The sequence below is a fragment of the Mesoplodon mirus genome (genome assembly GCF_964341445.2).
Source record: "Mesoplodon mirus genome assembly, chromosome: 1".
Lineage (NCBI taxonomy): Eukaryota > Metazoa > Chordata > Mammalia > Artiodactyla > Ziphiidae > Mesoplodon > Mesoplodon mirus.
This window is the reverse complement of record NC_138976.1, coordinates 224,179,428-224,204,727: the sequence shown is the minus strand read 5'-3', so window position 1 is coordinate 224,204,727 and position 25,300 is coordinate 224,179,428. Positions and strand designations below refer to the sequence as shown.

At 41.8% G+C, this 25,300-nt stretch overlaps 1 protein-coding gene across 3 annotated transcripts in view; it reads right to left on the bottom strand.

The window, feature by feature from the left end:
* MSRA (methionine sulfoxide reductase A) overlaps positions 1–25,300 on the bottom strand; it is a 389,937-nt gene that overhangs the window by 88,349 nt on the left and 276,288 nt on the right. For all 3 annotated transcript variants that reach the window (XM_082618736.1, XM_082618734.1, XM_082618735.1), the window contains one exon: positions 12,326–12,432. In XM_082618736.1, coding sequence (XP_082474862.1) covers positions 12,326–12,432 — 107 coding nt within the window. The remainder of the gene's footprint in view (positions 1–12,325; positions 12,433–25,300) is intronic.

Sequence of the window (25,300 nt, the reverse complement as noted above, 5' to 3'; positions counted from 1 at the left end):
TTTTGCACTTAATTCCTGCCACAAGCACGTGGAGAGAGGCTGCTTTGTGCACAGAGCCACATGGGCTCACTCCACAGGGCAGGCCCCACCTACAATCTAGATGGAGAAGCACACGGAAACTCTTACAAGGGGCCGATGAAGGGTGGGATGAGTGTGGCAAGCAAAGCAGGGAGGAAAGCTCAGAGAGGTGTCCTAGTGTGAGGAGGTGAGGGCGCCTGCTCTGTGACAGATGCCTGACACGTACACCATACCTTATAATGCTACAGCACCCTAAGAAGGAGCCATTATGATCCTATTTAACAAATCAGGAACCCCAGGCTTAGAGAGGTGGCTGAGCTGCTGCTGCCCCCGGTCATCCCCCCACCTCCACGGGGCTCTGCCCCACCAGCCAACGGCTCATCAACCCGGTGCTGTTACCACTGCAAAGAAGGCAGCTGTGTGTGGGCCCCGTCTCCCGGGCATCACCTAAGCAAAAACGCCCAGGAAATCGTGGGCTTCAAACACTCACTGCATGGTTCCTAAAACATATTAAGGTATTCACACATAACTATTAACATTGAAAATGCTCATCTGGATACACCCTGAAGTCACCTCGGGTACCGCAAGTGGTACATATGTCACACATAGGGAACCACTGCATTTTCCCATGCTGGCCTTCAAAGATGAGGAGTGCGGCCCATGGAGAACCTGAACTCACTCCAATGTCACCCTACGTGGGTCAGGGTTATTTTGTGTGTATACCTCCCCTAAAATGAAAATGTCTCCTTGGCCCTCACAAGAATGCCTTCTTGTATCATTATTCTGGCCAGTAAGTGGAATCCTAGCGTGCCTGCAGTGCACTTGGATGAAAAGCAGTGACTGTGAATCAAAGACGGATGGCTCAGCAATGCCCTAGTCTGCATCGCTCCTGGACGCTGCCACCGAAGGCAGAACTCCACCCCAGGGACGCACTTCCCTGCCACTGCAGCAACACACTACAGCCACCAGAGGGCAGTAACACAAACCAGATTTTTTCATTCGGACCCAAATGTTAATGCACACAGTTTAATAATATGTAAAGCCCATTATTACAAGCTTTTTCTCTCCCCACCCCCTATTAATGAAAAAATACCCAGGGGTAATGCAGATATTTCTAAATACAGTGCAAGAAAGGGCAATCTGTACTCATACAAGGGGAGTCTAGCACACAGTAATAAGTGGAAATGAAAATAATCACCCAGATGCAACTAAAAGATTTATCTGTCTGTATGGCTGCATACATAGAAATATAGATGCCTGCCTCCCAGAAAGGGGCATTATAAAAACATTTATTTCACAAGTTCTTATTTAGAGTTCATAATAATACCTGTAATGACAACCACAAAGCTACAAGAGGGGTGTAAGAGGAATTTCAGCCTTACTGCTGGGCAGACAAAGGGGGATTTTTCTCTTTGACTAAAGTAGGTGAATGAATTATTCAGGGCTTTTCCACGGACATTTAAAAATCATAATTCCATGCTTTAAACAACAGCACAAATTTTTAAAAAAAGAAGAAGAAGAAGAGCTGGTTAATCCCCAAACCGTAAAATATCAACTGACATTTAGCCATGTCTACTCAGGGTGCTTTGATGCAAATAAATGATTTCTGGTGTTGGTGAGAGTCTTTTAGTGCTGTCGTTGGTTTTCACATCGGAGCACAGAGAAGACAATAGATTGCGAAGGGATATTTGTAGAATGCAACCTACCCATTTCCCTGTAAACAAAGAAACAGGAATAATCCTGCCATTTTCTCTATTCATGACCGAAAGGAAGGTTCTCAGATCCTATATTTCCACAATGGTTTGAGATTTGAGGGCCCCTGGAAAAGCAGGATGAAGTCCTTGCCAACAGCCTTGTCTCTGGAGTCACCCCATTAAACCGTGATATTCATAAAATGCTTGACAGATTACCCAGGCCAGTGTGTGAGGAAAGCATATGGAATTCAGAGTCAGATAACTCTGTCTAAATATATTACCTGGGTCATCTTGGAAACATTGAATGAATTCCATCTGAGCTCCGGTTTCTTCCTAAGGCAGGTCGGAGGACAGACCCTGAACTACTTCCCTGTGTGGGGTGAGGCTTCCCACTCATATGATACAGGACAAAGCACTGGAAACTGTTAACATTTATAAAAATGTTTGTTGTTCTTATGTTCCCCACTTTATACACAGGAAAGTAGAGCTGTAAAGACTTGTGCAAGGTCAGGGTCAGTAAGGGCAGAGCAGGGCCCCAGGTGCTCTCACCCACGGCTATGGTTCTCCCCACCCCTCCCTGGTATCTTAGTCAGCCCGGGCTGCCATAGCAAAGTACCACAGGCTGGGTGGCTTTAAACAAAAGACAATTATTTCTCACAGTTCTGGAGGCAGGGAGGTGCCAGCAGGGTAGGTTTCATTGTGAGGACTCTTTCCATGACTTAAAGACGGCCACCATCTCACTGTGTGCTCATGTGATCTCTTCTCTGTGTGCTTGTGGGGGGAGCGGGGGAGAAAAGAGAGAGAGAGAGAGAGAGAGAGAGAGAGAGAGAGAGAGAGAGAGAGAGAGAGGGAGGGAGTGGGTTCTGGTGTCTCTTCTTACAAGGACACTAATCCCACCATGGGGGGCTCCACCCTCATGACCTCATCTAACCCTAAACACCTCCCAAAGGCCCCAGCTCCTAATGTCATCACACTGAGAGGTAGGGCTTCAACATACGAATTTTGGGAGGACACAAATATTCAGTCTGTAACAAGGGGTAACAGTGGGTTTCTTTACTCTGCTACATCTTTTTCGTTCGGGTCAACAAATATTTGCTGACAATCTGCTAGGTGCCAAGCACAGAACCAGGTCTTGGGGGAAACAAGGATGACCAGGAGCCCCCAAACAGCCCACTTAATGTCAGGAGAGTTCCCAGCAAATGGTCTACAGGAAAGAGCATTTGTGACACATGGGCTTTTGTGACCATGTGTAGCACAGTGTATTGCAAGAAACTTCATGAGATCCTTCTTCAGATAGCTGTGTCTGAAACAACTATAATGAGAGTCTGGCAACTCATCAGTACACAATTAATATTTGATAAGGTAATTAATGTATTAATTTACTGAGGAAGATGGGGGGAAGGTAAGGAAGGAAGGACCAATTTTCAAATTTTCAGCCTACAGATGCTTACAAGGAAACACAAACCTCCTGGCAGGGAATTATCAGGTCCAGGTATATTATGATGATTATAGCATAACTGGATATTTATTAATTATATTTAATTCCTCTCAATGGAGTTGGCATAATTAGAACTACTTTCTTGATTGGAAGACTGAAGGGGCTCAGCTTTGATGAATGCATATTGATTGGGTGGCTACTACAGGCTAGCTATAGTAGGTGTATATATATATTTTTTCAGTCCATAACAAGAAGTATTTTACATATATAGAAAATATTATTTAATTCTTATAACAAGCCTATGAGGAAATTTTGCTATCCACACTCAGGTAATTTAAAAATGAAGACTGGAAGTGGAAGTCAGGGATCCACGGGTAGTTAAGTCACTAGGAGGGTACCAGAACACCCTCCCCAGCCATTCAAACATTATTTTGATTACTCACTCACACGCATACTTTTCTCCCCCAAATCTAGCTCTTAGGGGTTTTTTCCTGTTGTTATTTTTAGTATGCTACTTTATTTTGGTAAGCAGGATAGGGATGAAGGTGGATCTTTTTTGAAGGTAGAGATGTTCGAAAGGGGGATAAGCTTATGAAAATTTGCACCTCCCTTCAAAACTAGATACAGACCCCAAGAGAGAGGAGAGCAAGCCCTGTCCTCTCTGGGATACTGAGCGTGTTCTGTGGATGGCCCTGGAGTCCAGAGGAAGCCAGATGGGCACCCACTGGGTGAGCAGCCAAAGAAGAGCTCCCCATTTCAGCCCCCATTTGAGGCTGGACATGTGAGAGTGGTAGGATGGAAACCAGATCCGCAGACTGTAGTAGGCTGAATAATGGTGCCCCCTGGTGCCCTAATCCCTGGAACATGTGAACGTTACTTTATGTGGCTGTGATTAAATTAAGGGTCTTGAGATGGGGAGATTATCTTGGATTATCCAGTGGGCCCTAAATGTAATCATATGGGTCCTTGTAAGAGAGAGGCAGAGGGAGATTAGACACATAGAAGGGAAGGAGGCAACGTGGCCACCTAGACAGAGACTGAAAGGATATGGCGAATGCCATGGAATGTCGGCAGCCACTAATCAAAGTAAATAATCAAAGCTGAAGCAATTCTAAAAAATACTTGCTGTAATCCAATCATTGCATATTGTCTTTTATCTTTCACTTGGGTGCTTTTTTTTTTTTTTTTTTTGTGGTACGCAGGCCTCTCACTGTTGTGGCCTCTCCCGTTGCGGAGCACAGGCTCCGGACGTGCAGGCTCAGTGGCCATGGCTCATGGGCCCAGCTGCTCCGTGGCATGTGGGATCTTCCCGGACCGGGGCACGAACCCGTGTCCCCTGAATCGGCAGGTGGACTCTCAACCACTGCGTCACCAGGGAAGCCCATGGGTACTTTTTTTTTTTTTTTTTAAATGACACTGTATAGGGTACAGTGACAGATTGCAAGATAATTGAAATTTAAGATAAAATATGGCAAATGGAGACTACAGCTATGCTGAAGATATGGATGGATGGATGGATGGATGGGTGTATGGATAGGTGGGATGCTGAGAGACAGAGACAGATGTTAGGGCACTGTTTTATATTTGACACATGGTGAGTAATTTAACATTCACCCAAAGAGGTTATCCAGAGGAAAGCTTGTGCTTACTGTTCATGAAGCTTTGAGGAGTTGGGAAGGAAGTAGGCCATGTGGCCAGAACAACCTTTAGATTTATTAATTCTCTATCAAATTTCAGGTAACATAATCTATTGGTGATCAAAAGATTTAATTCCTAAATGAGGAAGAGTCAAATTTTCAGGACATAAAGATCACAAGTGAACAACCCCCCTCCCTGCCACAGGCCACTATTCAATTTAGAATATTAGAAAATGTCATCATAGGTTCACTTGAGAGGTAAACTGTCTACATCTCATGATCCAAAAACAATTAATAATACATCCAATTGTCTCCTCCGATTAATACCATAAGCAAAGAATTCCACCATGAAACTCTGAGGAAAAAATATGAAAATGCTGTTAACAAAAGATTACGAAGTCTCTGTCCAAAGGCAAGAAGACTTTGCACATTTTGTGCAAAGGCTGCAGCTCACCAAAGATGTGAAGCAGCGGTCAGATTCTGTGAACAGAATCCCACCCTTTCAAGGTCAAGGAACCCAGCGTGAAGTTGAAGTTTCACTCTGATCCTCCTCTGTAAGATTCTCTAGCCTCCTCTAATCTGAATGGAAATTAGCATATTTCTTCAGCCTTTCTTCCTTTCCTAGGGTTGTTGGTGAGCCTGGTATCTACAGCCCAGCCAACTCTGCAGAAAACCACAGCTTAGATGGAAAATCACTTTGGGTTTCTGGCTCATCAGCAGTACTGCACATCTAATTAGCTCAACAATTGGTCCCTGTGATAAAATCAGCTAATTTTATGTTCAAATGGCTGTTCTGTGGTAAGTAATACTGTCACTCTCAACTTCACGTGGCATAAAGAAGTTGCTGAAGAAGCTGGTTACTAGGGGGTCACTGGGGGCAAACCAGTGAAGACTATTAAATCAGTAACTTCAGTCATTGTTATAGTTAGTACAGAGGGGTCCCGCCAGGGCTCAAATAAGATGAATCCCCAGGATGGGGTGACAGGGCCGGAAATGCCAACTCTTACCAGAGAAAACAGTACATATAAAATGATGGAAAGCCATCTGCAGAACCTCCCCGAGGTTTAACCCGAATGTTTGTAATGAGGTGGATTACGGAGTCCTAGACCCTCATCCAGTACTGTTAAGAATGACTCTCCCAGATTAAAGACCCCTGTTGCTTCAGGAATCTGTTCAAGGTTATCCTGGAGAGAAAACCCAGGAAGCCAATTCCAGGTGTCACCTCCCAACCTCTTCCTCTCCTTCACTCACCTGTGAAGGCAACTTGTGATATCTGAGACTCTTTCCCTACTTAGTGAGCGACCTAGTAAAAACCACGTTACTCTTTAAGGCAAATGTAAAAACACAGATCAACTTCTTTATGGTGTAAAAGCTAATCACACTGCCTCTCACCAGCACTGAGAATTGCTGATTTCTTTTTCTTCTTTTGGTGTGTATTTATCAATTATATCAATTGCATGGACAATTAGAAACTGATACAAGCTTCAAAACTAGAAACAAGATATACATGAATGCATATAATTTTACATAAAGCTACAGAGAGATATATTCATACCTATATCTAAACATATCCATTATATCTATGTATGTATACTGATACATATAGTCAGAGATATAGAAATGGCTCCATTTGTATAAAGTACTTAAAACAGTAATTAGCATGTAGCAAGTACTCAGTACTATTGCTGTTCTATTATCATCAATGTCATTATTATATGTACATATAGATATATCAACTATATACATACGTAACTGCATATTATGTAATTCTACGATTGTAGCAGGATGCCTACTAAAATTAGACTCGTGTTTTTCATTCTCTGCTCTAACAGAGGAGCCGGAAAGTCACTAAATCATAGTAAATTATCCTTGAGACAATGTAGTCACTTGGCTGGCGTGGACCGGGCAGGGGTGGGTGAAGGACCCTTTGTACATCGTTGCATCAGCCACCTCTCGTGCATCAGCTCAGATCCCCTCGGCCTCACCTTTCTCTCCTGCAGTCCCTGCTGCAGTGGCCAGTTCTGCATGGACTCTGCGTAGCCTCATGCAGTGTCTCACCTCACACCCATGCCGTGTGCCTCTTGCCTCCTGCCCCGGGGACACAGTATCCTGAGCCCACAGGTGTGCAGCCCAGAAGTGCGGAGTGAACCCATGGCGGGTGGCATCCAGCAGACAGATCCTTCCCTTCTTCCCCCGGAAGGACCCGTCATTTCATAAGGACCAGACACCCCATCACCGAGAGCAGGGGCCAACTTACATTGGTTCTCCTTCCGCTTCTCTTCCACTCCCCTGCCCCTCAGTCCTGCTCCGTGACACCCAGTAAAGTCCTCACATATAAACCTTTTTCACGGGCTCTCCTTTCTACAGGACCCAGACTAAGACAAAAATCACAGTGGCCACCTGTGTGCCAGTGCTCAACAAGGTAGGTGACACCATGAGACACCTTGTTCTTTGGTTCCTGAGAAGGAAAATGGCTTGACCCCTCATGGCACAGATAGGAAAAGGGGGAAAAGGACAGTAGTTCTCACTGCTCAACGTGGGACAGAAGGATAAATCCTGACCCGGAGCTTCCGGGTGGGGCCCCTGGGCACTGGCTGCGTCAGGAAAGGAAGAGATCTCTGCACTTGACAGAGCTCAGCCACGGGTCCCCAGGGCCATGGCTCTCGGTCCTCAGCTCTGTCCAGCGGTGGCTGGAGGAAGAGCACTTGACCCTCAGGCTGTGCCTCTCCAGAGAGGAGAGGAGAGGAGCGAGCACTTCCTGAGCTCTCGCGAGAGGAGAGGAGAGGAGAGCAGTTCCTGAGCTCTCGCGAGAGGAGAGGAGAGGGAGCAGTTCCTGAGCTCTCGCGAGAGGAAAGGAGAGGAGAGCAGTTCTTGAGCTCCTGCGATGCGCCAGCCCGGGAGCAGAGGGCTTGTAACCCTGGGTCTGCCAGCCCAGGAGCCAGACTGACGCCCCGCCCCCTGCAACACACACACCGCCCCACCCCTTATACTGCGGTGCTGTCGAATCAGGCTGCCGCTGGCCTCATGTGGCTATGTAAATACACAATTAAATTAGTTAAAAGAAAATAAAATGTTCAGTTCTTCAGTTGCATGAGCCACATTTCAAGTGCTCAAGACCCCTATGTGGCTAGTGGCTCCTGCCGACGCTGCAGGAGAGACCACCGCCATTGGGGAGAGAGCTGTACGGAGGCTCTGGTCTAGAGTCAAGACTCTATGGGTTTTAGTCAGTTTGCCAGGAGGGAAATACTGGACTTTCCTACCCACCTATCAGTGGAATCCAGGGCCAGTTGTTATTTATGTATAAAAGAGTCGTGACAGTATTTGTTCTCTGAGTTGGTGACAAAGCAGTTCTATGTGATTATGTTAACAGCAATGGATATCTGGATGCTGGGGGCACAAGAAGGCCCCAATCTTTATTTTAAAAATAGACCCTACTTTTAAAAGTCAAGCAAAAACTATGTATACGTAGGAATGTATTTAATTCCCATATGCTTAAGTACAGAACACCCCAAAAGCACTAGGTTAGAACAACTGTCTAGAATATAAGGTTAACATTCGCCAAATCTACAAAAATAATGGAGAAATTATTAAAACAAATAATATTTAATATCTAAATTTTACTTTATATGTGTATCTGTTATCTAAGACCAATGTGGGTTCCACTCAAAGCTCAGGATAAGAAACTATATTGGGGTAGAAACCAGAAAATTAGGTGTAAGTTAGCCTCTTCATCATCGCGTGGAAGGCACTGACCTTGTGAACTTAAAATTTTCATTGTGAACACCAGAATATCAACTCATTTTGAGATATTCTGCAGGGAGATTAATATCCTTCCAGAATCTCTAAGTATTACTGTTTGTACCTTAAGAAATTATAAATCATTACATTAGGAAATCAATATATAGCATTAATCATATGTAACTTTTAGTAGTACTTACTAACACAGCCTTTATAATGAAATATCAAGAGATCAAATCAAATAGAACTAACTTTTCAGGTTTTGCATGGGGCCAATTCTCTATGGAGCCTGCCTGCCACAGCATCTTGTCTGGTGTCGGCACTTCCCTACCCATCTCTCCAATGCTGGTGTTCCTCAGGTCCTAAGCCTCCTCTTCTCATCACTTATCACTTTTCTAAGTGATTGTATCAGCAACTAAGGCTTCATTTACCAAATATAAGTTGATAATCCCAACAGTAATAAGGGCTACCGTTTGTTGAGCACTTACTATGTGCTACGCCCTGTGCTTTACAAGCATTAACCCAGTTAATAGTCACAACAACCCTCCCTGCCAGGTGGGAACAGCCCACATCTCCTCCTAATAGCCACGTGGATGCACGTATCAGGGGTACCTTGAACACCACCCTTCCACACTGAACTCACCCTCCCCACAAATCTGCCTCTGCTCCTCCAGACCTTCATGCAAAACGTCACTAGCCAGAAACCTAAGTCACCCTGGACTCCTCCCCCCTCATCTAGTCTCCACTTCCAATCCAGGCCCAAGTTCTATTAGTTCCCCTTCCTAAACATCCCTTCATTCCATTCATACTTCCACCATCCTAGACAAAGCTCCCATCACTTCTGGCCTAGAGTCCTGGGACAGAGGTCTCTCATCCTTATGTGTCTGCCTGAGGTAAATATGATACGTGGCTTTCTAAGTGTCAGGCATCTGATAAAAACGTATGCAGCTGACATACCAGTGGAGGCAATTCAAGGCTGGAGGTCACAAGCTGAAGTGCCATGCCCAGGTAAGCCTACCATTATCAGAAAAGTCATCATGGGGGAGGGGTGGTGGTGGGATGAATTGGGAGATTGGGATTGACATATATACACTAATATGTATAAAAGTGATAACTAATAACCTGCTGCATAAAAAAAATAAATAAAATTAAAAGAAAAAGAGGAAGAAAAGTCATCACATAGATGCACCCCCATGTTCACAGCAGCGCTATTTACAATAGCCAAGACCTGGAAACAACCTAAATGTCCATTGACAGAGGAATGGATAAAGAAGATGTGGTACACATATACAATGGAATACTCCTCAGCCATAAGAAAAGAATGAAATAATGCCATTTGCAGCTACATGGATGGACCTAGAGATTATCATACTAAGCAAAGTAAGTCAGAAAGAGAAAGACAAATACCATATGATATCAGTTATATGTGGAATCTCAAATATAACACAAATGAATTTACCTATGAAATAGATACAGACTCACAGACATAGAGAACAGGCTTGTGGTTGCCAAGGGAGATGGGGGTTGGGGGAAGGATGGATTGGGAGGTGGGGACTAGCAGAGGCAAACTATTATATATAGGATGGATAAACAACAAGGTCCTATTATACAGCACAGGGAACTGTATTCAATATCTTGTGATAAACTATAATGGAAACATTTTTTTGATAAAAAAACAAATTAAAAAAAGAGAAGTCATCATAAAAAGAGATCTGAGAAAGGATAATTTATACTTCAAAGCTTTTTAGAATGGAAATGTAAACAGGCTCAAATGAGTTCAAAACGTTTATTTTCTTGCAGCTTCTGCAGCACAGTGCAGCTGGGTGCCTCTGGCTTGAGGTCCAATGTAAGGCTGCAGCCAAATTATCAAACTGGGGCTGCAGTCTCAACTGAAGGCTGGACTGGGGTTGAGGGGCTTCCAAGCTCATGCATGTGGCTCTTGGAGGCCTTGGTCCCTTTGCCATGTGTGCCTTTATACAGGGATGCCCCACAACACGGCAGCTGGCTTCCCCCAGGGCAAGTGATCCAAGAGGCAGTGAGACAGAAAGGGCCCCCAGGATGGAAGCCACAATCTCGTAATGAACTCATCTCAAAGGTAACATCCCATTGCTTCTGTCATTCATTCGGAGGGAGTCACTAAATCCAGCCCACACTCAGGGATAGGGGATTCCACGTGGGCAGCAACCACTGAGGGCCATCCTCGAGGCTGCCTACTATTATCATCCAAGCAGCCTTCACAGCCTTGGAGGGAGGGAGGGGATGTGCTAAGGAATAAATGGGGTCCTATCAGCATCTCCGTTAGCCCTCTCTGCTTTTCGGAGTGGAACTGACCGTGAGTTGCATGTCCTGCTCCTTTTTCTCAATAGATGTACTCTTGTCCCTGCCCCCTCCTCACTGCCACCTCTGCCACCACAGGGATAGGTGGAGAACCCACACATTCCTGAGAATGGCTGTGTAGCAGACTTTTTACATAATGCTAAAATAGATCAGCATTACCATAGCTCCTGGCTCTACTGTTAAATGTGGATCCAATTCTATATAATATAAAGATAATTAAAACTTAAACATTATCACAAAGTTCTAAAATTTAAAGCAACTCAAGTTATTTTTAAAAGAACTAAATCTCGGGCTTCCCTGATGGTGCAGCGGTTGGGAGTCCACCTGCCGATGCAGGGGACGCGGGTTCGTGCCACGGTCTGGGAGGATCCCACATGCCGCAGAGCGGCTGGGCCCGTGAGCCATGGCCACTGAGCCTGCCCGTCCAGAGCCTGTGCTCCGCAACGGGAGAGGCCACAACAGTGAGAGGCCCGCGTACTGCAAAAAAAAAAAAAAAGAACTAAATCTCTATCAGAGGAGATTTTTAAAATATAATACAAGTTAATGGTGAAAAATAATTATTTCATGATGTAATGTCTATATTTCTGAGAAGTATTTTTATTATAATTCAATCTACTGTTACAAGCAAGAGAGAGAGCACTATGGGTTGAATTCTGTGTCCCCAAGAAGATGCTGGAATTCCAACTACCAGGAACTCAGAATGTGAACTTATCTGGAGATAGGGTCTTTTTTTTTTTAACATCTTTATTGGAGTATAATTGCTTTACAATGGTGTGTTAGTTTCCACTGTATAACAAAGTGAATCAGCTATACATATACATATATCCCCACATCGCCTCCCTCTTGCGTCTCCCTCCCTCCCAGAGATACGGTCTTTAACAGAGATAATCAAGTTAAACATGGTCATTAGGTAAGGCCCTAAACTAATATGACTGGGGTTGTCATAAAGGTGTTCATTTGGACACAGAAACAGGCACACATAGAGGGCGGATGACGTGAAGGCACAGGGAGAAGACGGCCGTCTACAAGCCCAGGAGAGAGGCCTGGAGCAGATCCCGCCCTCCCAGCCTCCAAAGGATCCAGCCCTGCCAACACCGTGATTTTAAACTGCCAGCCTCCTGAACTGTGAGACAATAGATTTCTGTCATTTAAGCCTCCCTGCCCCGCCGCCCCGGTCTGTAGTACTTTGTTATGGCAGCCTGAGCAGATTAAGACAGGCAGAGAAAAAAAAAGAGGGAGACTCAGAGAGAGAGACAGATTATATGCTAAGCTGTAAATTCACCTGGAGGAGTTGACTTTAAAGAGTAACGGCCTAAGGGCCTATACTTCTATGGAGCAGAAAGGCTCAGTTCCAACAGGCTGACAGAAATTTCCAGAACATGTGAAAACAGAACATAGTGCCAGGGGCCAAGAACCAGACTCTACCTCCACAGGTGGGGTCCGGGAGGGAGAGGGGACCCTACCTTCTGGTAGTCGTCTTTGGACCTCAGGGATGCCTCCATGTGCTCAGCAGAGGTCGGGTAGATGGCAGAGCGGTACTGAGAGCCGTGGTCGTTGCCTTGGCGCAAGCCTGGGAAAGCAGAAAGCAGAGGATTACTGGGGTGGCCTGGGCAACAAGGCCAGTACCACACATGCTCCATGACTCGTGTCCTGCTAAGTACTTGCTTTAACTGCATCCTGACACCACTCTCCTTAGACAAGCATGCAACGTACCTGTTTTGCTGTGCCTATTTTAATCGTAACAAGTATCTTTGAACTTAAGGTAAATTTATCACAGGCCTTGCATCACAGTAGATGCTCTACAAATACGCATTTTTCTATGCAGATATTTAAGTCATAACCGTGTATCGCTTGCAAAGCACTGTGATACACGCTGTTTCCTTGGATCCTAATGAGACAGTCTGTGTGGCAGGTGTTACCGTCCCTCCACTGGCAGATAAGGAAATGGAATAATATACGTGGAAGTGCCTGGCCTAGTGCTTTGCACACAGGAGATGCCTAATAAATGACAAAGTGACTGATGCTCAGCAAGTTTAAAGAGTTTGCCTAAGGTCACGCACCTAATCAAAGAAAAATCTAGCACTTAAAATCAGCCCAGGGGCTTCCCTGGTGGCGCAGTGGTTGAGAGTCCGCCTGCCGATGCAGGGGACACGGGTTCGTGCCTCGGTCCGGGCGGAGCGGCTGGGCCCGTGAGCCATGGCCGCTGAGCCTGCGCGTCCAGAGCCTGTGCTCCGCAATGGGAGAGGCCACAACAGTGAGAGGCCCGCGTACCGCAAAAAAAAAAAAAAAAAAAAAAAAAAAAAATCAGCCCAGTGTACTTTCCACCCTGTCACAGCAGCTAAAGTGTAGATGCTGGTCAATTTCTAACTGAATGATAGAGTCCCCAAGTTAAACAGCCACAGGCCTGCCATAGATCCCCTATAGATCCCCATGTTGTCATAAAATGAACTTCACACGTTTACTGCATCTTTCAAGCATCAGTTTCAGTTTTAACAAGTGCCCCCAAACTCCTCCAGTAAAAGATGCAACTTTCCAAAACAAACAGTTCCATATTTTCGAGCCCCCGGTGTAGCTGACTTCCTAGAAACGCCATTCTCCCACCTTCAGAGTCCCCTCCTCTCCTCAATGCACAAAGGTCACATGGGGACCAGGAACTAAGTGGCTTAAAGAGCCAATACCAATAATGACATCAAAATATTAATTTAATATTATATAATAAAAGTAAACCAGCCCATGCCTCCAATAAGCATTGATTAATACCAAATTAGTATATCTATTTCATTTCTCTCTAAGTTATATATTCATTTAAGTATTTTAGTAGTAGTCTTATGGTGTACAATATATAAGTATTATTTACAGTACATAGTATGTATTATAAATATTATTTATTAAGCACCTAATACATGCTGAGTACTTTTTCAGATGCTGAGGATATAGCAATGAATGAAAGAAAACCCTGCCTTCACAGAGTTCACATTCTAGTGGAGGGTAAGAGACTGGATAAATATACATTCCAGAATGTTCTTTGTTTTCAATTTTCCCTCCTTCCCTTACAAGTAGGCTTTTCCCGTGTGACTACTTCCCATCCTTTTGTCCTAACATCCATTTGTATAATGGCAAGATGGTTGCATCATTGTTCCTTCTGAAACATTCTCCACGAAGAAAAAATATTGCAGGATGGCTGATTTTTGGTAAAGTCAGACACCTCTCCATTCAGAACAAGATGCCGAAAAATACTGTCTCCATGTGTAGTTGTTTAAATCTATTTAAGTTTTCTTTTTTTTAAAGAGAAATTAGTATGTGAGTAAAAGAGAACCTGCAGGTGCAGGTATGATTTATTTATATTTTTCAATAAGTTTTACTAAGATTACATACGCCTTGTACACTGAAGACAATAATATCTGTCTGTTTACTTGGAGGTCTCTGAATTATCATAGGATCATGGAAAATTGTTGCTTACAGATAAAAATTGGCTTTTTAGAAAACAGAGTGGGAATAATTAAGAATCACTCCAAGGATATGGTTTAACAGTGGGCTCTTTCACGGATCATATTTTCACAAATCATCTGGTATAAGGATTACACAATGAAACCCTTAAGTTTACATCGATTTTTTAGAGCTGCTCTTGTAGTGACATGACAACCTAAGGGGTAGAAACATCTGGAAGACTTCACAAAATTGTGTGGTTGGGCAGAAAAGATGCACATGGCTGTCATTCTGGGCAAGTATCTAAGGCAATGAATTTCTATAAAAAATAATCCATGCATTATTTATACAATTAGAGTTCATACTACTACTGTAATCGGGGATGGGGATTTATGGGCCCTTCCCTGAAGCCACGATCCCTCGATTCTACATTCTCACTGGATCGCCTGTTCACTGTAACACTGTAATACTGACATGGCTCCTCCCACTGTTGTCCCTGTCTTCCTGTGCAGGTCTGGGCTGTCGCCAACACACTGTGGACAGCTTTAAAGAGGAGTAACTTCGTGGGCATTACCCACAGCCCTACCCCAGACGCACTGCACCTCTCCCATTGTACAAACCCAAACTAACCGTCCATTGGAAAGATGGGAGCTTTTCACACAGTTATAGTCACATCTGTGGGCAGAAGCCTCTCAATTTTGAATTTACAGCTTCAACCTTCTAATCACATCCCTTCTTGGATGTTCTAATAAAACTAAAAGTTCTTCATGTCAGAAACAATACCCTCTCTTCCTGGTCACTCTGGCTAAACTCCTGACTGGCCAGGAAGGAAGACAAAGTGTTAAAGAGATACACTAGGGGATGGAGAGAAAACATGAAAGCCTGTGTTCGGATTTCTTTGAATCTTGAGTGATACTGGACTAGGCATTAACTCTCCGGTCTACTCAAGGATAACGTTATTTTGATTGCATTTTTCCATCACAGTTCATCCTGAGGAGAAGGTATAATACCTTAAACCAAAACCATACATCTATATCCACATACACGTGTGTGTATTTGGTTAATTCCAATGCATGTACCTTCGGTTCACTAACGAAGGGGCTTATGAAGTGGACAGAAGCTTCAAGTTTGAAAGCAGACGGTTCACTGGGAAATACGATTTGATGCTCAACAGATTGAGAAACCTATAGAACTAGGGCTTTTCTGTTCTCATTATTTTTAATACATTGCATTTATAGATGTTTAGCCTCAATAAACTTTTCACCATTTCTTTCAACCTCTATTGGTTTATATAATGAACACAAAACAGTAATTCACATGTGAGGAAAACCTGTTTACTAAATCTCTTGTCAGAAGCCTAGGACTCAGAGCCGCAAGAGCTTGTTTTTAAGTCTGACTCTGCCACTGACATGTCTTATGCAAATTTTCTAATCTTTCCGAGCTTCAAACCTCTTCTGTAGAACAAGGATTATAAGGGCCTAACCGATAGGTTTGTTTGAGGAGCAAATGAGATGGAACCTGTAAAGTGCTTTGTTGACTATAAAAAATTATGTAGGGGTTAAATACTTTTATTTTTACAACTTTTCATAATCTTAGAATAGTCGAGAACAACTAGTTTGAAATAAAAATAACGAATGACATCACACAAGATACTTTAGGAGTGACCCTTTTCCCCCAGAAAAGCATTGTTTATATTAATATCTCAGATACTCACACAGCAGGGCTCTCACAGATAAATAATCCAAAGAGAGGGTCAGATTCATTTTACGGGTGTAGAAATGTACTATTCAGTTTTTAACTAAACAGTTTATTACATTGTTTTAACAGAATTACCTTCCTAGTTAAATTTTAACTCTGCTCATGTCCATCCCAGTTCTTCATTTCAATGGAAAACAAACCCAAGAAAGGGGAAGAATTCTTTGAGTGAATTCTCCTTCCCCTGCTCCTACCCATGAAGTGCTTTCAAATGCAATGTCTTCACGCTTGGTCTCTGATCTGAAGTTTGAGAAAAATCAAGCCTGTTAACATTATCTTGTATCTCTCAAGCTCACACCCACTGGGTTACTAAAAAGGGGGAAGGAAAGACGTGCAGAGCGGGTGGTAGAAAGAAACAAAAACAATTAAAAATTATTGAAAAACGAAGTTTTTAAAGCCCTTCTTTCTGACTTCCTGCCTTTTCTTCCTTCCACTCATTCATCTGTCTTTCCCTGAATCAGGCAAGGTACTAGATACTGGGATTCAGAAATAAGACGGTCTCATTTTTCAACTAGGTCCCCATCCTAGTACAGTGAATGCCATCTTATGAGTTAAACCTAGATCTACCTGACACAGAAGCTCTTTCTCTTTTCAAGACTGATGCACAAGAAGTTACAGCAAAACAATTGAAGACTATGGAACAAAGTGTGTGTGTGTGGTGCATCTGGTGGGGAGTGGAGCATCCCAGCCCAAGACCCAGAAATAAGAAGAAGCTTGGTCTATGCTGAGGGCTGTGAGGAGATGAGCCTGGGTCCTGCCAATTGTCCTGGAAGGAAATGAAGCCGGTCGGTTGAGCACGAGGCCACATGGGTGTCTTGACAGGACACACAGGGGACCAGAGACGTATGGAACGATCAGTTTCAAGGGAGCCACAGAATTCTGTGGAACCCTGGGTGAGCATAATCATCAAAAATCCAGAGCTCTCTTTCACATTGATTCAATATGTGTTGCAAAGTTCACTGTGCCTTCCACTTGGCTTTGGAAAAACTAGGAGGATAAATTATTGACATTATTTGGCTGTCTTCACATCCCAGGAAAGTAAGCAATAGACTTGCTGTAGGGGGTGAAAAGAAAATAACTGGCTCAGAAGCAACATCTTGTGCTTAAAATTCTTCCATAACACTCTCTAAACTGATTAATGAGGACTGGGCTTTGGGGCATTCTTGCAAAGAACTGCCCTCTTGGCATCCATCAACTGTTTGAGATTTCTCCATCCACCTTCTCCAAATAAGATTTGAAAGGGACAAACCATCATGAGACTGCTCTAAGATTTCCCTCTCTCTCAGTGGAGCCAGAGAAAATGCTGGAAAACAGAGAAATGCTTAACCTATAATGAAGCAAAAAGATGCATGAGTTCTCATCTGCTCAGTGGCCCTCTAAACTTTGGCTCATCTTTGGGTACTAGCCCTGTTTTATATACTCAGACTAGAGAGATGAGAAATATGCCTGAACATGGAAATTTTAAAGGGAAGTTCACACTGTGAGCTGTTGTGAGGTAATTAAGAAATTTCAGGAGTCACCAGCTGATAATAAACATCAGGGCAAGGAAGGATATATTCCTAATGGTCTGAAATTACTGACTCTGTGTTAGGGAACTTCAAAGGAGCAATCTCATTAGAGGACTATCCATGTTGGCTACAGAGACCGGGTGACTCCCACCAGGATGAATCTATATTCCTCTCTTTTACAGCCAGTTGCTAGGAAAAAATGGATCCTGACTATGGTCTGCTGCATGAAGCAGAGAAACTGGCATGAGTTTTGCCACGAGATGGTTCTGGATTCTAATTCCATCTCTGTATTTACTGTGTAACCTCAGCCGAGGTACTAGACCCATCTAAGCTTCAGTGTCCTCATTTGGAAAAGTGGGGATGGTGATACATACCTCACAGGTTTGCTAGGTATCTTACATAGGAGCTCAATAAACATATCTCCCCCATCCCCTTGTGACTTCTAATGCAGAAATTCAAGGAGGAGAAGTTTTCAACATACTACTTAAGAATTTAAAAATTCCTGTCAAGAAATGAGCTACTAAGCATCTAGCTGAGTTCAGGAAACTTGCTAGAAATTCAGCTAAAACACAGACCACTGAGCCTGATCTCAGTCTCAGGAAATGTCTAGAATGTATCAACAAACATATGAATGCAGAGAAGCAAGCTGTGATCACTAGGATGAACATGGATCCATGTAGAATCCATGCCTCTTAACCTCTCTGACCTCAATTCAGCATCAGTAAGGATTTGGGTTAGATCCTTTTAAAACCAGTTTTATTAAGGTATAATTGACATACCATAAATGGTATATATTTAAACTGTACAATTTGATCAGTTTTGACACGTGTATGTGCCATGAAATCATCGCCACAATCAAGATAATGAACACTTACAAAAGTTTCCTCATACGCCTTTTAAATCTCCCCTTCTCACCACTCCCAGCCCCCATCCTAAAGCCCCAGGCAAACACTGATCTACATTCTGTCATCTGTATGTTTCTAGAACTTTATACAATTGGAATCATGTCGTGTGTACTCTTTTTTGGTAACTCAACCATGTTGTTGTATGTATCACAGTTGCTTCCTTTTATTGCTGAGCAGTGTTCCACTGATTGGATATGCCAAATTTGTTTATTCACTGACCTGTTGATGGATATTTGGGTTCCTTGCAGCCTCTTGCTATTAAAATAAAGCTACTGTGATTATTCATGTACAGGTCTTTGTATGTACATATGCTTTCATTTCTCCTGGATAAATACCTGGGAGTGGAATGGCTGATACATTTATGCTTACCTTTTTAAAAAACTGTCAAACTTTTTCCAAAGTGGTTGTAACATTTTACATTACCTACCAGCAATGTATGAAAGCTCAGTTGTCATATCTACACAAACACTTGTCATGGTCAGTACTTTTAATTTTAGCCATTGTCAAAATATGTGTAATAGTATCTTATTGTGGTTTTAATTTGAATTTCTTAATGTCTAATAATGTTGAGCATCTTTTCATGTGATAATTTGCCATTTGTACACCTTCTCTGGTAAAGTGTTCAATTTTTTCCCATTTTAAAATTGTATTGTCTCTTATTATTGAATTTTGAGTTCTTTATATATTCTGGATACTAATATCTTATCAGATATATACTTGAAAATATTTTCTCCCAATCTGTGGCTTGTCTTTCATTCTCTTAACAATGACTTTCAAAGAGCACAAATTAATTTTGATGAAGTCCAAATCATCAGTGTTTTCTTTTATGGATCATGTTTTTGGTGTTGTATCAAAAAAAAACTTTACCTAACCCAAGTCACAAAGATTTTCTCCTATATTTCCCTCTAGATGTTTTATAGTTTTAGGTTTTAAATTTAGGGTTATGATTCATCTTATGTTTTGTATATGGTGCGAGATATGGATCAAAGTTGTTTTGGTTTTGTTGTGGTGGCGGTAGTTTGTAGTTGTTTGCCACTTTGTAGTCTCTCCTCCCAGACTCTGTGCTGTTTTTTTTACCAGTATATATTGTGTGCTTTTATTTTTTATTTCTCCATAGTCTGGTTCCAGGACTCTGCTCTTAACCACATCGTTGTACTGCCTCTGTTACTTTCTTTTTTTTTTTTTTTACATTTTTTTTTGGAGTATAGTTGCTTTACAATGTTGTGTTAGTTTCTACTGTACAGCAAAGTGAATCAGCTATACATATACATAGATCCCCTCTGTTTTGGATTTCCTTCCCATTTAGGTCACCACAGAGCACTGAGTAGAGTTCCCTGTGCTATATAGTAGGTTCTCATTAGTTATCTATTTTACACATAGTATCAATAGTGTATATATGTAAATCCCAATCTCCCAATTCATCCCATCTCCCTTCCCCCTCGGTATCCATACATTAGTTCTCTACCTCAGTGTCTCTATTTCTGCTTTGTAAACAAGAGATTGTCTATACCAGTTTTTTCAGATTCCACATATATGCATTAATATATGATATTTGTTTTTCTCTTTCTGACTTACTTCACTCTGTATGACAGACTCTAGGTTCATCCACATCTCTACAAATGACCCAATTTCGTTCCTTTTTATGGCTGAGTAATATTCCATTGTATATATGTACTACATCTTCTTCATCCATTCCCATGCTGATGGACATTTAGGTTGTTTCCATGTCCTGGCTATGGTAAATAGTGCTGCAGTGAACACTGGGGTGCATGTGTCTTTTTGAATTATGGTTTTCTCTGGGTGTATGCCCAGTAGTGGGATTGCTAGGTCACACGGTAGTTCTATTTTTAGTTTTTTAAGGAACCTCCATACTGTTCTCCACAGTGGCTGTATCAATTACATTCCCACCAACAGTGCGAGAGGGTTCCCTTTCCTCCACTCCCTCTCCAGCATTTATTTTTTGTAGATTTTGTGATGATGGCCATTCTGACTGGTGTGAGGTGATATCTCAGTGCAGTTTTGATTGGCATTTCTCTAATAATTAGTGATGTTGAGCATCTTTTCATGTGTTTGTTGGCCATCTGTATGTTTTCTTTGGAGAAATGTCTATTTAGGTCTTCCGCCCATTTTTGGATTGGGTTGTTTGTTTTTTTGATATTGAGCTGCACGAGCTGTTTGTATATTTTGGAGATGAATCCTTTGTCAGTTGCTTCATTTGCAAATATTTTCTCCCATTCTGAGGGTCGTCTTTTCATCTTGTTTATGGTTTCCTTTGCTGTGCAAAAGCTTTTAAGTTTCATTAGGTCCCATATGTTTACTTTTGTTTTTATTCTCATTACTCTAGGAGGTGGGTCAAAAAAGATCTTGCAGCGATTTATGTCAATGAGTGTTCTGCCTATGTTTTCCTCTAAGAGTTTTATAGTGTCTGGTCTTACATTTAGGTCTTTAATCCATTTTGAGTTTATTTTTGTGTATGGTGTTAGGGAGTGTTCTAATTTCCTTCTTTTACATGTAGCTGTCCAGTTTTCCCAGCACCATTTATTGAAGAGGCTATCTCTGCTCCATTCTGGCCAGGTATATTCTGGCCTCCTTTGTCATAGATTAGGTGACCATAGCTGCATGGGTTTATCTCTGGGCTTTCTATCCTGTTCCATTGATCTGTATTTTGACTTTGTGCTATTTTTGCCTAACATTTTACTTCTACATATCTTATAACCCTCAAAATACACTTATTATTTTTGCTTTAAGCAGTGGTTTATCTTTTAAAGATAATTAAATCTTTAAAAATCTTTATATTTAGTTAACATGTAGTTAACATTTCTAGTACTCTTTATTCCTTGTGGAGATCCAGATTTCCTGATGGCATCATTTTCTTTCTTTCTGTTTGAAGGACTTACTTTAACATTTCCTTCTAGCTTGGGTCTGCTGGTGATGAATTCATCCAGCTTTTGTACATCTGAAAAAATATTTTTGCTTTGTTTTTGAAAGATGTATTCACCAGCAAAGAATTCTAGTATGACAATTCTTTTTCTTTCAGTACTTAAAGATATTGCTCCACTGTCTCCTAGCTGGCATTGCTGCTGATGAGAAATCTGCCATCTTTGTATCTTTGTTCTTCTGTATGAAATTATCTTTTTTTTCCTGTGGCTGCTTTTAAAATTTTCTGTTTATCACTTATCTTACTGATTTGATTATGATGTGTTGTGATGTTTTTCTTCATGTTTCTTGTGTTTGGTGTTCATTTAGCTTCGTGGATGGGTGGTTTTATAGTCTTTATCAAATTTGGATTTTTTTCTGACATTATTCAATTTTTTAATCTCAGGCATTGTAGTATTCATCTCTTGAAGATGGATTGGGTCTTTTTTATATTTTTCGTCTTTCTACTTCACATGTCCAACCTTCCCTCTCGCTTCTTAAACATACTGAATACAGTTTTAATGGCTTTAAAACCTGTGCGAGTGTCAGTATCTGCATCAAGTTTATATCATTTTCAATGAATTGATTTTTCTCATTAAAGATAGCATTTTCTTGCTTATTTGCATGTTGTTGGATGCCAGAAATTGTGAATTTTATCTTGTTGGGTGCTGGATATTTTGTTATTCCTCCATATGTATTCATATACTTTGTTCTGAGAGATTAAGCTACTTTGCAAAAATAACATATCCTTTTGATTCTTGCTTTCAAGCATTGTTACTTTGGACCAGAAAAACTTTTAATCTACATTAACTGCCCCACTAATGAGGTAAAGCCTTCAGAAGTACTCTACCTGATGTTCAATGAGTTTTCATATTTTCCATTCTAGGTAATGAGAATGGGCAGTATTCCCAACCCTGTGTGAGCTCTGGGAATTGTTCCCTCTAATTCTTCAAGGTGATTCTTTTTCTGGCCTCAGGTTGTTTAATCACACATATGCTGGTCAGTACTCAGACAATTACTTAAGAGGGCCCTTTGCAGATCCCCGGAGAGTCCACTCTCTGAGTGTCTCTCTCCTCCCTTCTTCTGTTCTGTGAATTCCACCTTCTTCAGCATCCCTGGACTCCCAGTGCCATCTTCTGAACCCATGGAGACTGTGAGACTTGGCCTGGGTTCCTCCTCCTTGCTTTGCAGCCTAGAAACTTTCTCCAGGAAATAAGGTAGGGCATTTGTAGGACTTGTTTATTTGTTTTTCTTATGTCTAATGTGTGAGAACCATTGTTTCATTGTTTTGTCTGATTTTTTTAGTTATTTCAAGTGGGAGAGTGAATCCAGTTCCTATTACTACTTCTTGATCATAAACAGAAGTCTTTGAGCTAAATATTTTCCAAATATCTTCTCACCCTAATTTTAAAAAACCATTTATAGTTAAAATAATGGGTATGGGGACACAGACAGACAGACTGAAAAAATTCCCTTAAGGTTTTTGTGGAGGTTTTGGGTGTATTTTTTGTTTGTTCTATTCTGTTAACAAATGGACTCTGTAAATTTATTTCCGTAAAATAATTCAGATTAAAAATTTATATGAACAGCATCTGGATGGTGACAAAATTTTTTAAATCACCATGATTAATCAAAACAAAATAATTTTATCTATTTTTTTACCCTTTTATCTTCATTCTTCTTGATCATTCTGATCCAACAGTGTTCACAGCGCCTTCCTTCCTTAAATGCTTTTCCCCTTGGCCTTGTAACACTGTACTCACCTCAGAATTTCACTATTTCTTGACCACTTTATGTCTATTTGCTTTTCCATTTTCCCCCCACCATCCTCCTTACTACAGATGTTCCTAGGCTCGGTCTTTGTCCGTCACCCTCCCTTCCATGTGTCCTCCAACGGAAACTTCCTTTTCTATGCTGTGAACTTACAAGTCTGAATTTGTGATTCAAGTTCTCTTCCAGGCATCAGCCATGTAGAGCCACATTCCCGCTAGACGTTTACATATCTAGGCTCCATCATCACTGGATTCTCAACTTGACCTCATTATCTTTCATTGTCCCCCACCATTCTCATCTCTATCCATTGACTGGACCATTCTTCTAGCAACCCAAGCTTTCAATTTTGTAGTAATCCATGTTTCATTTGAGTCTCCTTTATGCCTTAAGCCAGGCAGTCACCTAGCTTTACCTTTGTTTTCGGTAAAATCCTTCAGTAACGTTTTTCTTTCCCTTTCCACAGCCTCCTCCCTGATCTGCAGTTGATTCTCCATGGTGTGTGATGATAAAGCTAGTATGAACACCTGGATCTTCTGCAGAGCCCTAATTCAGGGATGCTTAACAAATGTTTCCTGGCTGTCTCTGGTTGTGTAGGTTGAATAAATGAACTGGTAGTTCCTTGCAATAGTGGGTCATTTCACTACATGATCCTATCATTGTTCCCAGTACTGCAAGCCTAATATTTCACCCTTCGTCCCGTGAACAAGGCCTAAGGACATCATTTTTTCAGATTTTCCATTCTCAGACCAGAGTGAACATCATGCAGAAAGGTGACAGATGTAGAAAGGTGACATAATGCTGCAACTCCCTGCTATGAAACATACTCATTTTCATATTTTTCACACTAGATTTAGAGTTTTGACTTGTTTATTATTCCTTGAAATGTTATAAAAGCCAGAACATTAATCAGTTATTCTGCATATTAATATTCACTAAAGTAAGGTGCCTTTGAAAAGTAAAGTGAAGGCAAGTAAAGTAAAATTTCCTTCAAAGTATCCATTGGATTTAGAATAAAAATATGTTCAATTCCTGATTTTTTAATCCAGGCACCCCAGGAAGAGGATGGAGACAAGATGGTGGAGTAGAAGGACATGAGCTCCAGCACCCCAGGAAATTACACTGAAATTTGGGCTTCCATGTGATTTTGGTTAAGCATAAGCCTCAGTCACTCTTTTGCATACCAGGAGTTGATAAAGCATCAGCAAGGGGAAGTGTTAACTAGGTCATTTGAGGGAGGCAAGAGTACTTGGGCTATTTTAAAGAAGGAAGAAGAAGCTAAGAAATTAATTAATATACTAGAAATGAAATTTAAGTGATTTTAAAGACATCGTTGGGCATCTGAACTGTTAAAATAAAAGGATGACTACCAAGGATTCCCTATCAGGGTTTCTTAACTTTGACACTATTGACATCTTGGCCTGGGTAATTCTTTTTTTTCTTTTTTTTTTTTTTTGCGGTACGTGGGCCTCTCACTGCTGTGGCTTCTCCCGTTGCAGAGCACAGGCTCCGGACGCACAGGCTCAGCGGCCATGGCTCATGGGCCCAGCTGCTCCGCGGCATGTGGGATCCTCCCGGACCAGGGCACGAACCTGTGTCCCCTGCATCGGCAGGTGGACTCTCGATCGCTGCGCCACCAGGGAAGCCCCTGGGTAATTCTTTGTTGTGAGGGGCAGCCCTACGCATTGTTGGGTGTGTAGCAGTATCCCTTGACTTTATCCACTGATGCCAGCGGAGTCCACCCTGTTGTGACAACCAAAAATATCTCCATACACTGCCCAATGTCCCCTAGGGGGCAAAATTGAGACCCACTGCTATATATTAATGAACTACATCTTTTGATATCATTGCTTATAAAAGCCTACATATTCAAAGCAGCTAAATGAAGCAACATGTGAAAGTGAAAGCTCTAGGATATGTGGAAACCAACAGTCATAAAAGAGTATCAGAGGTCTTTGGTATTCATATTTTCATTTGCATCTGCTTATTTCAGTGGTTACCAGTTTGGTTTCACTTTTTACTCCCAAATTTAAGAGATTTGCATTAGAGAACACAATACCTTTTTTTTCCTTTTTTGGTAAAATAGCATTTTAAGCTACACATTGCAAGTCCACAAAGAAGAGAAGAACATAAGCACAAATTAAAATCAACATGCATA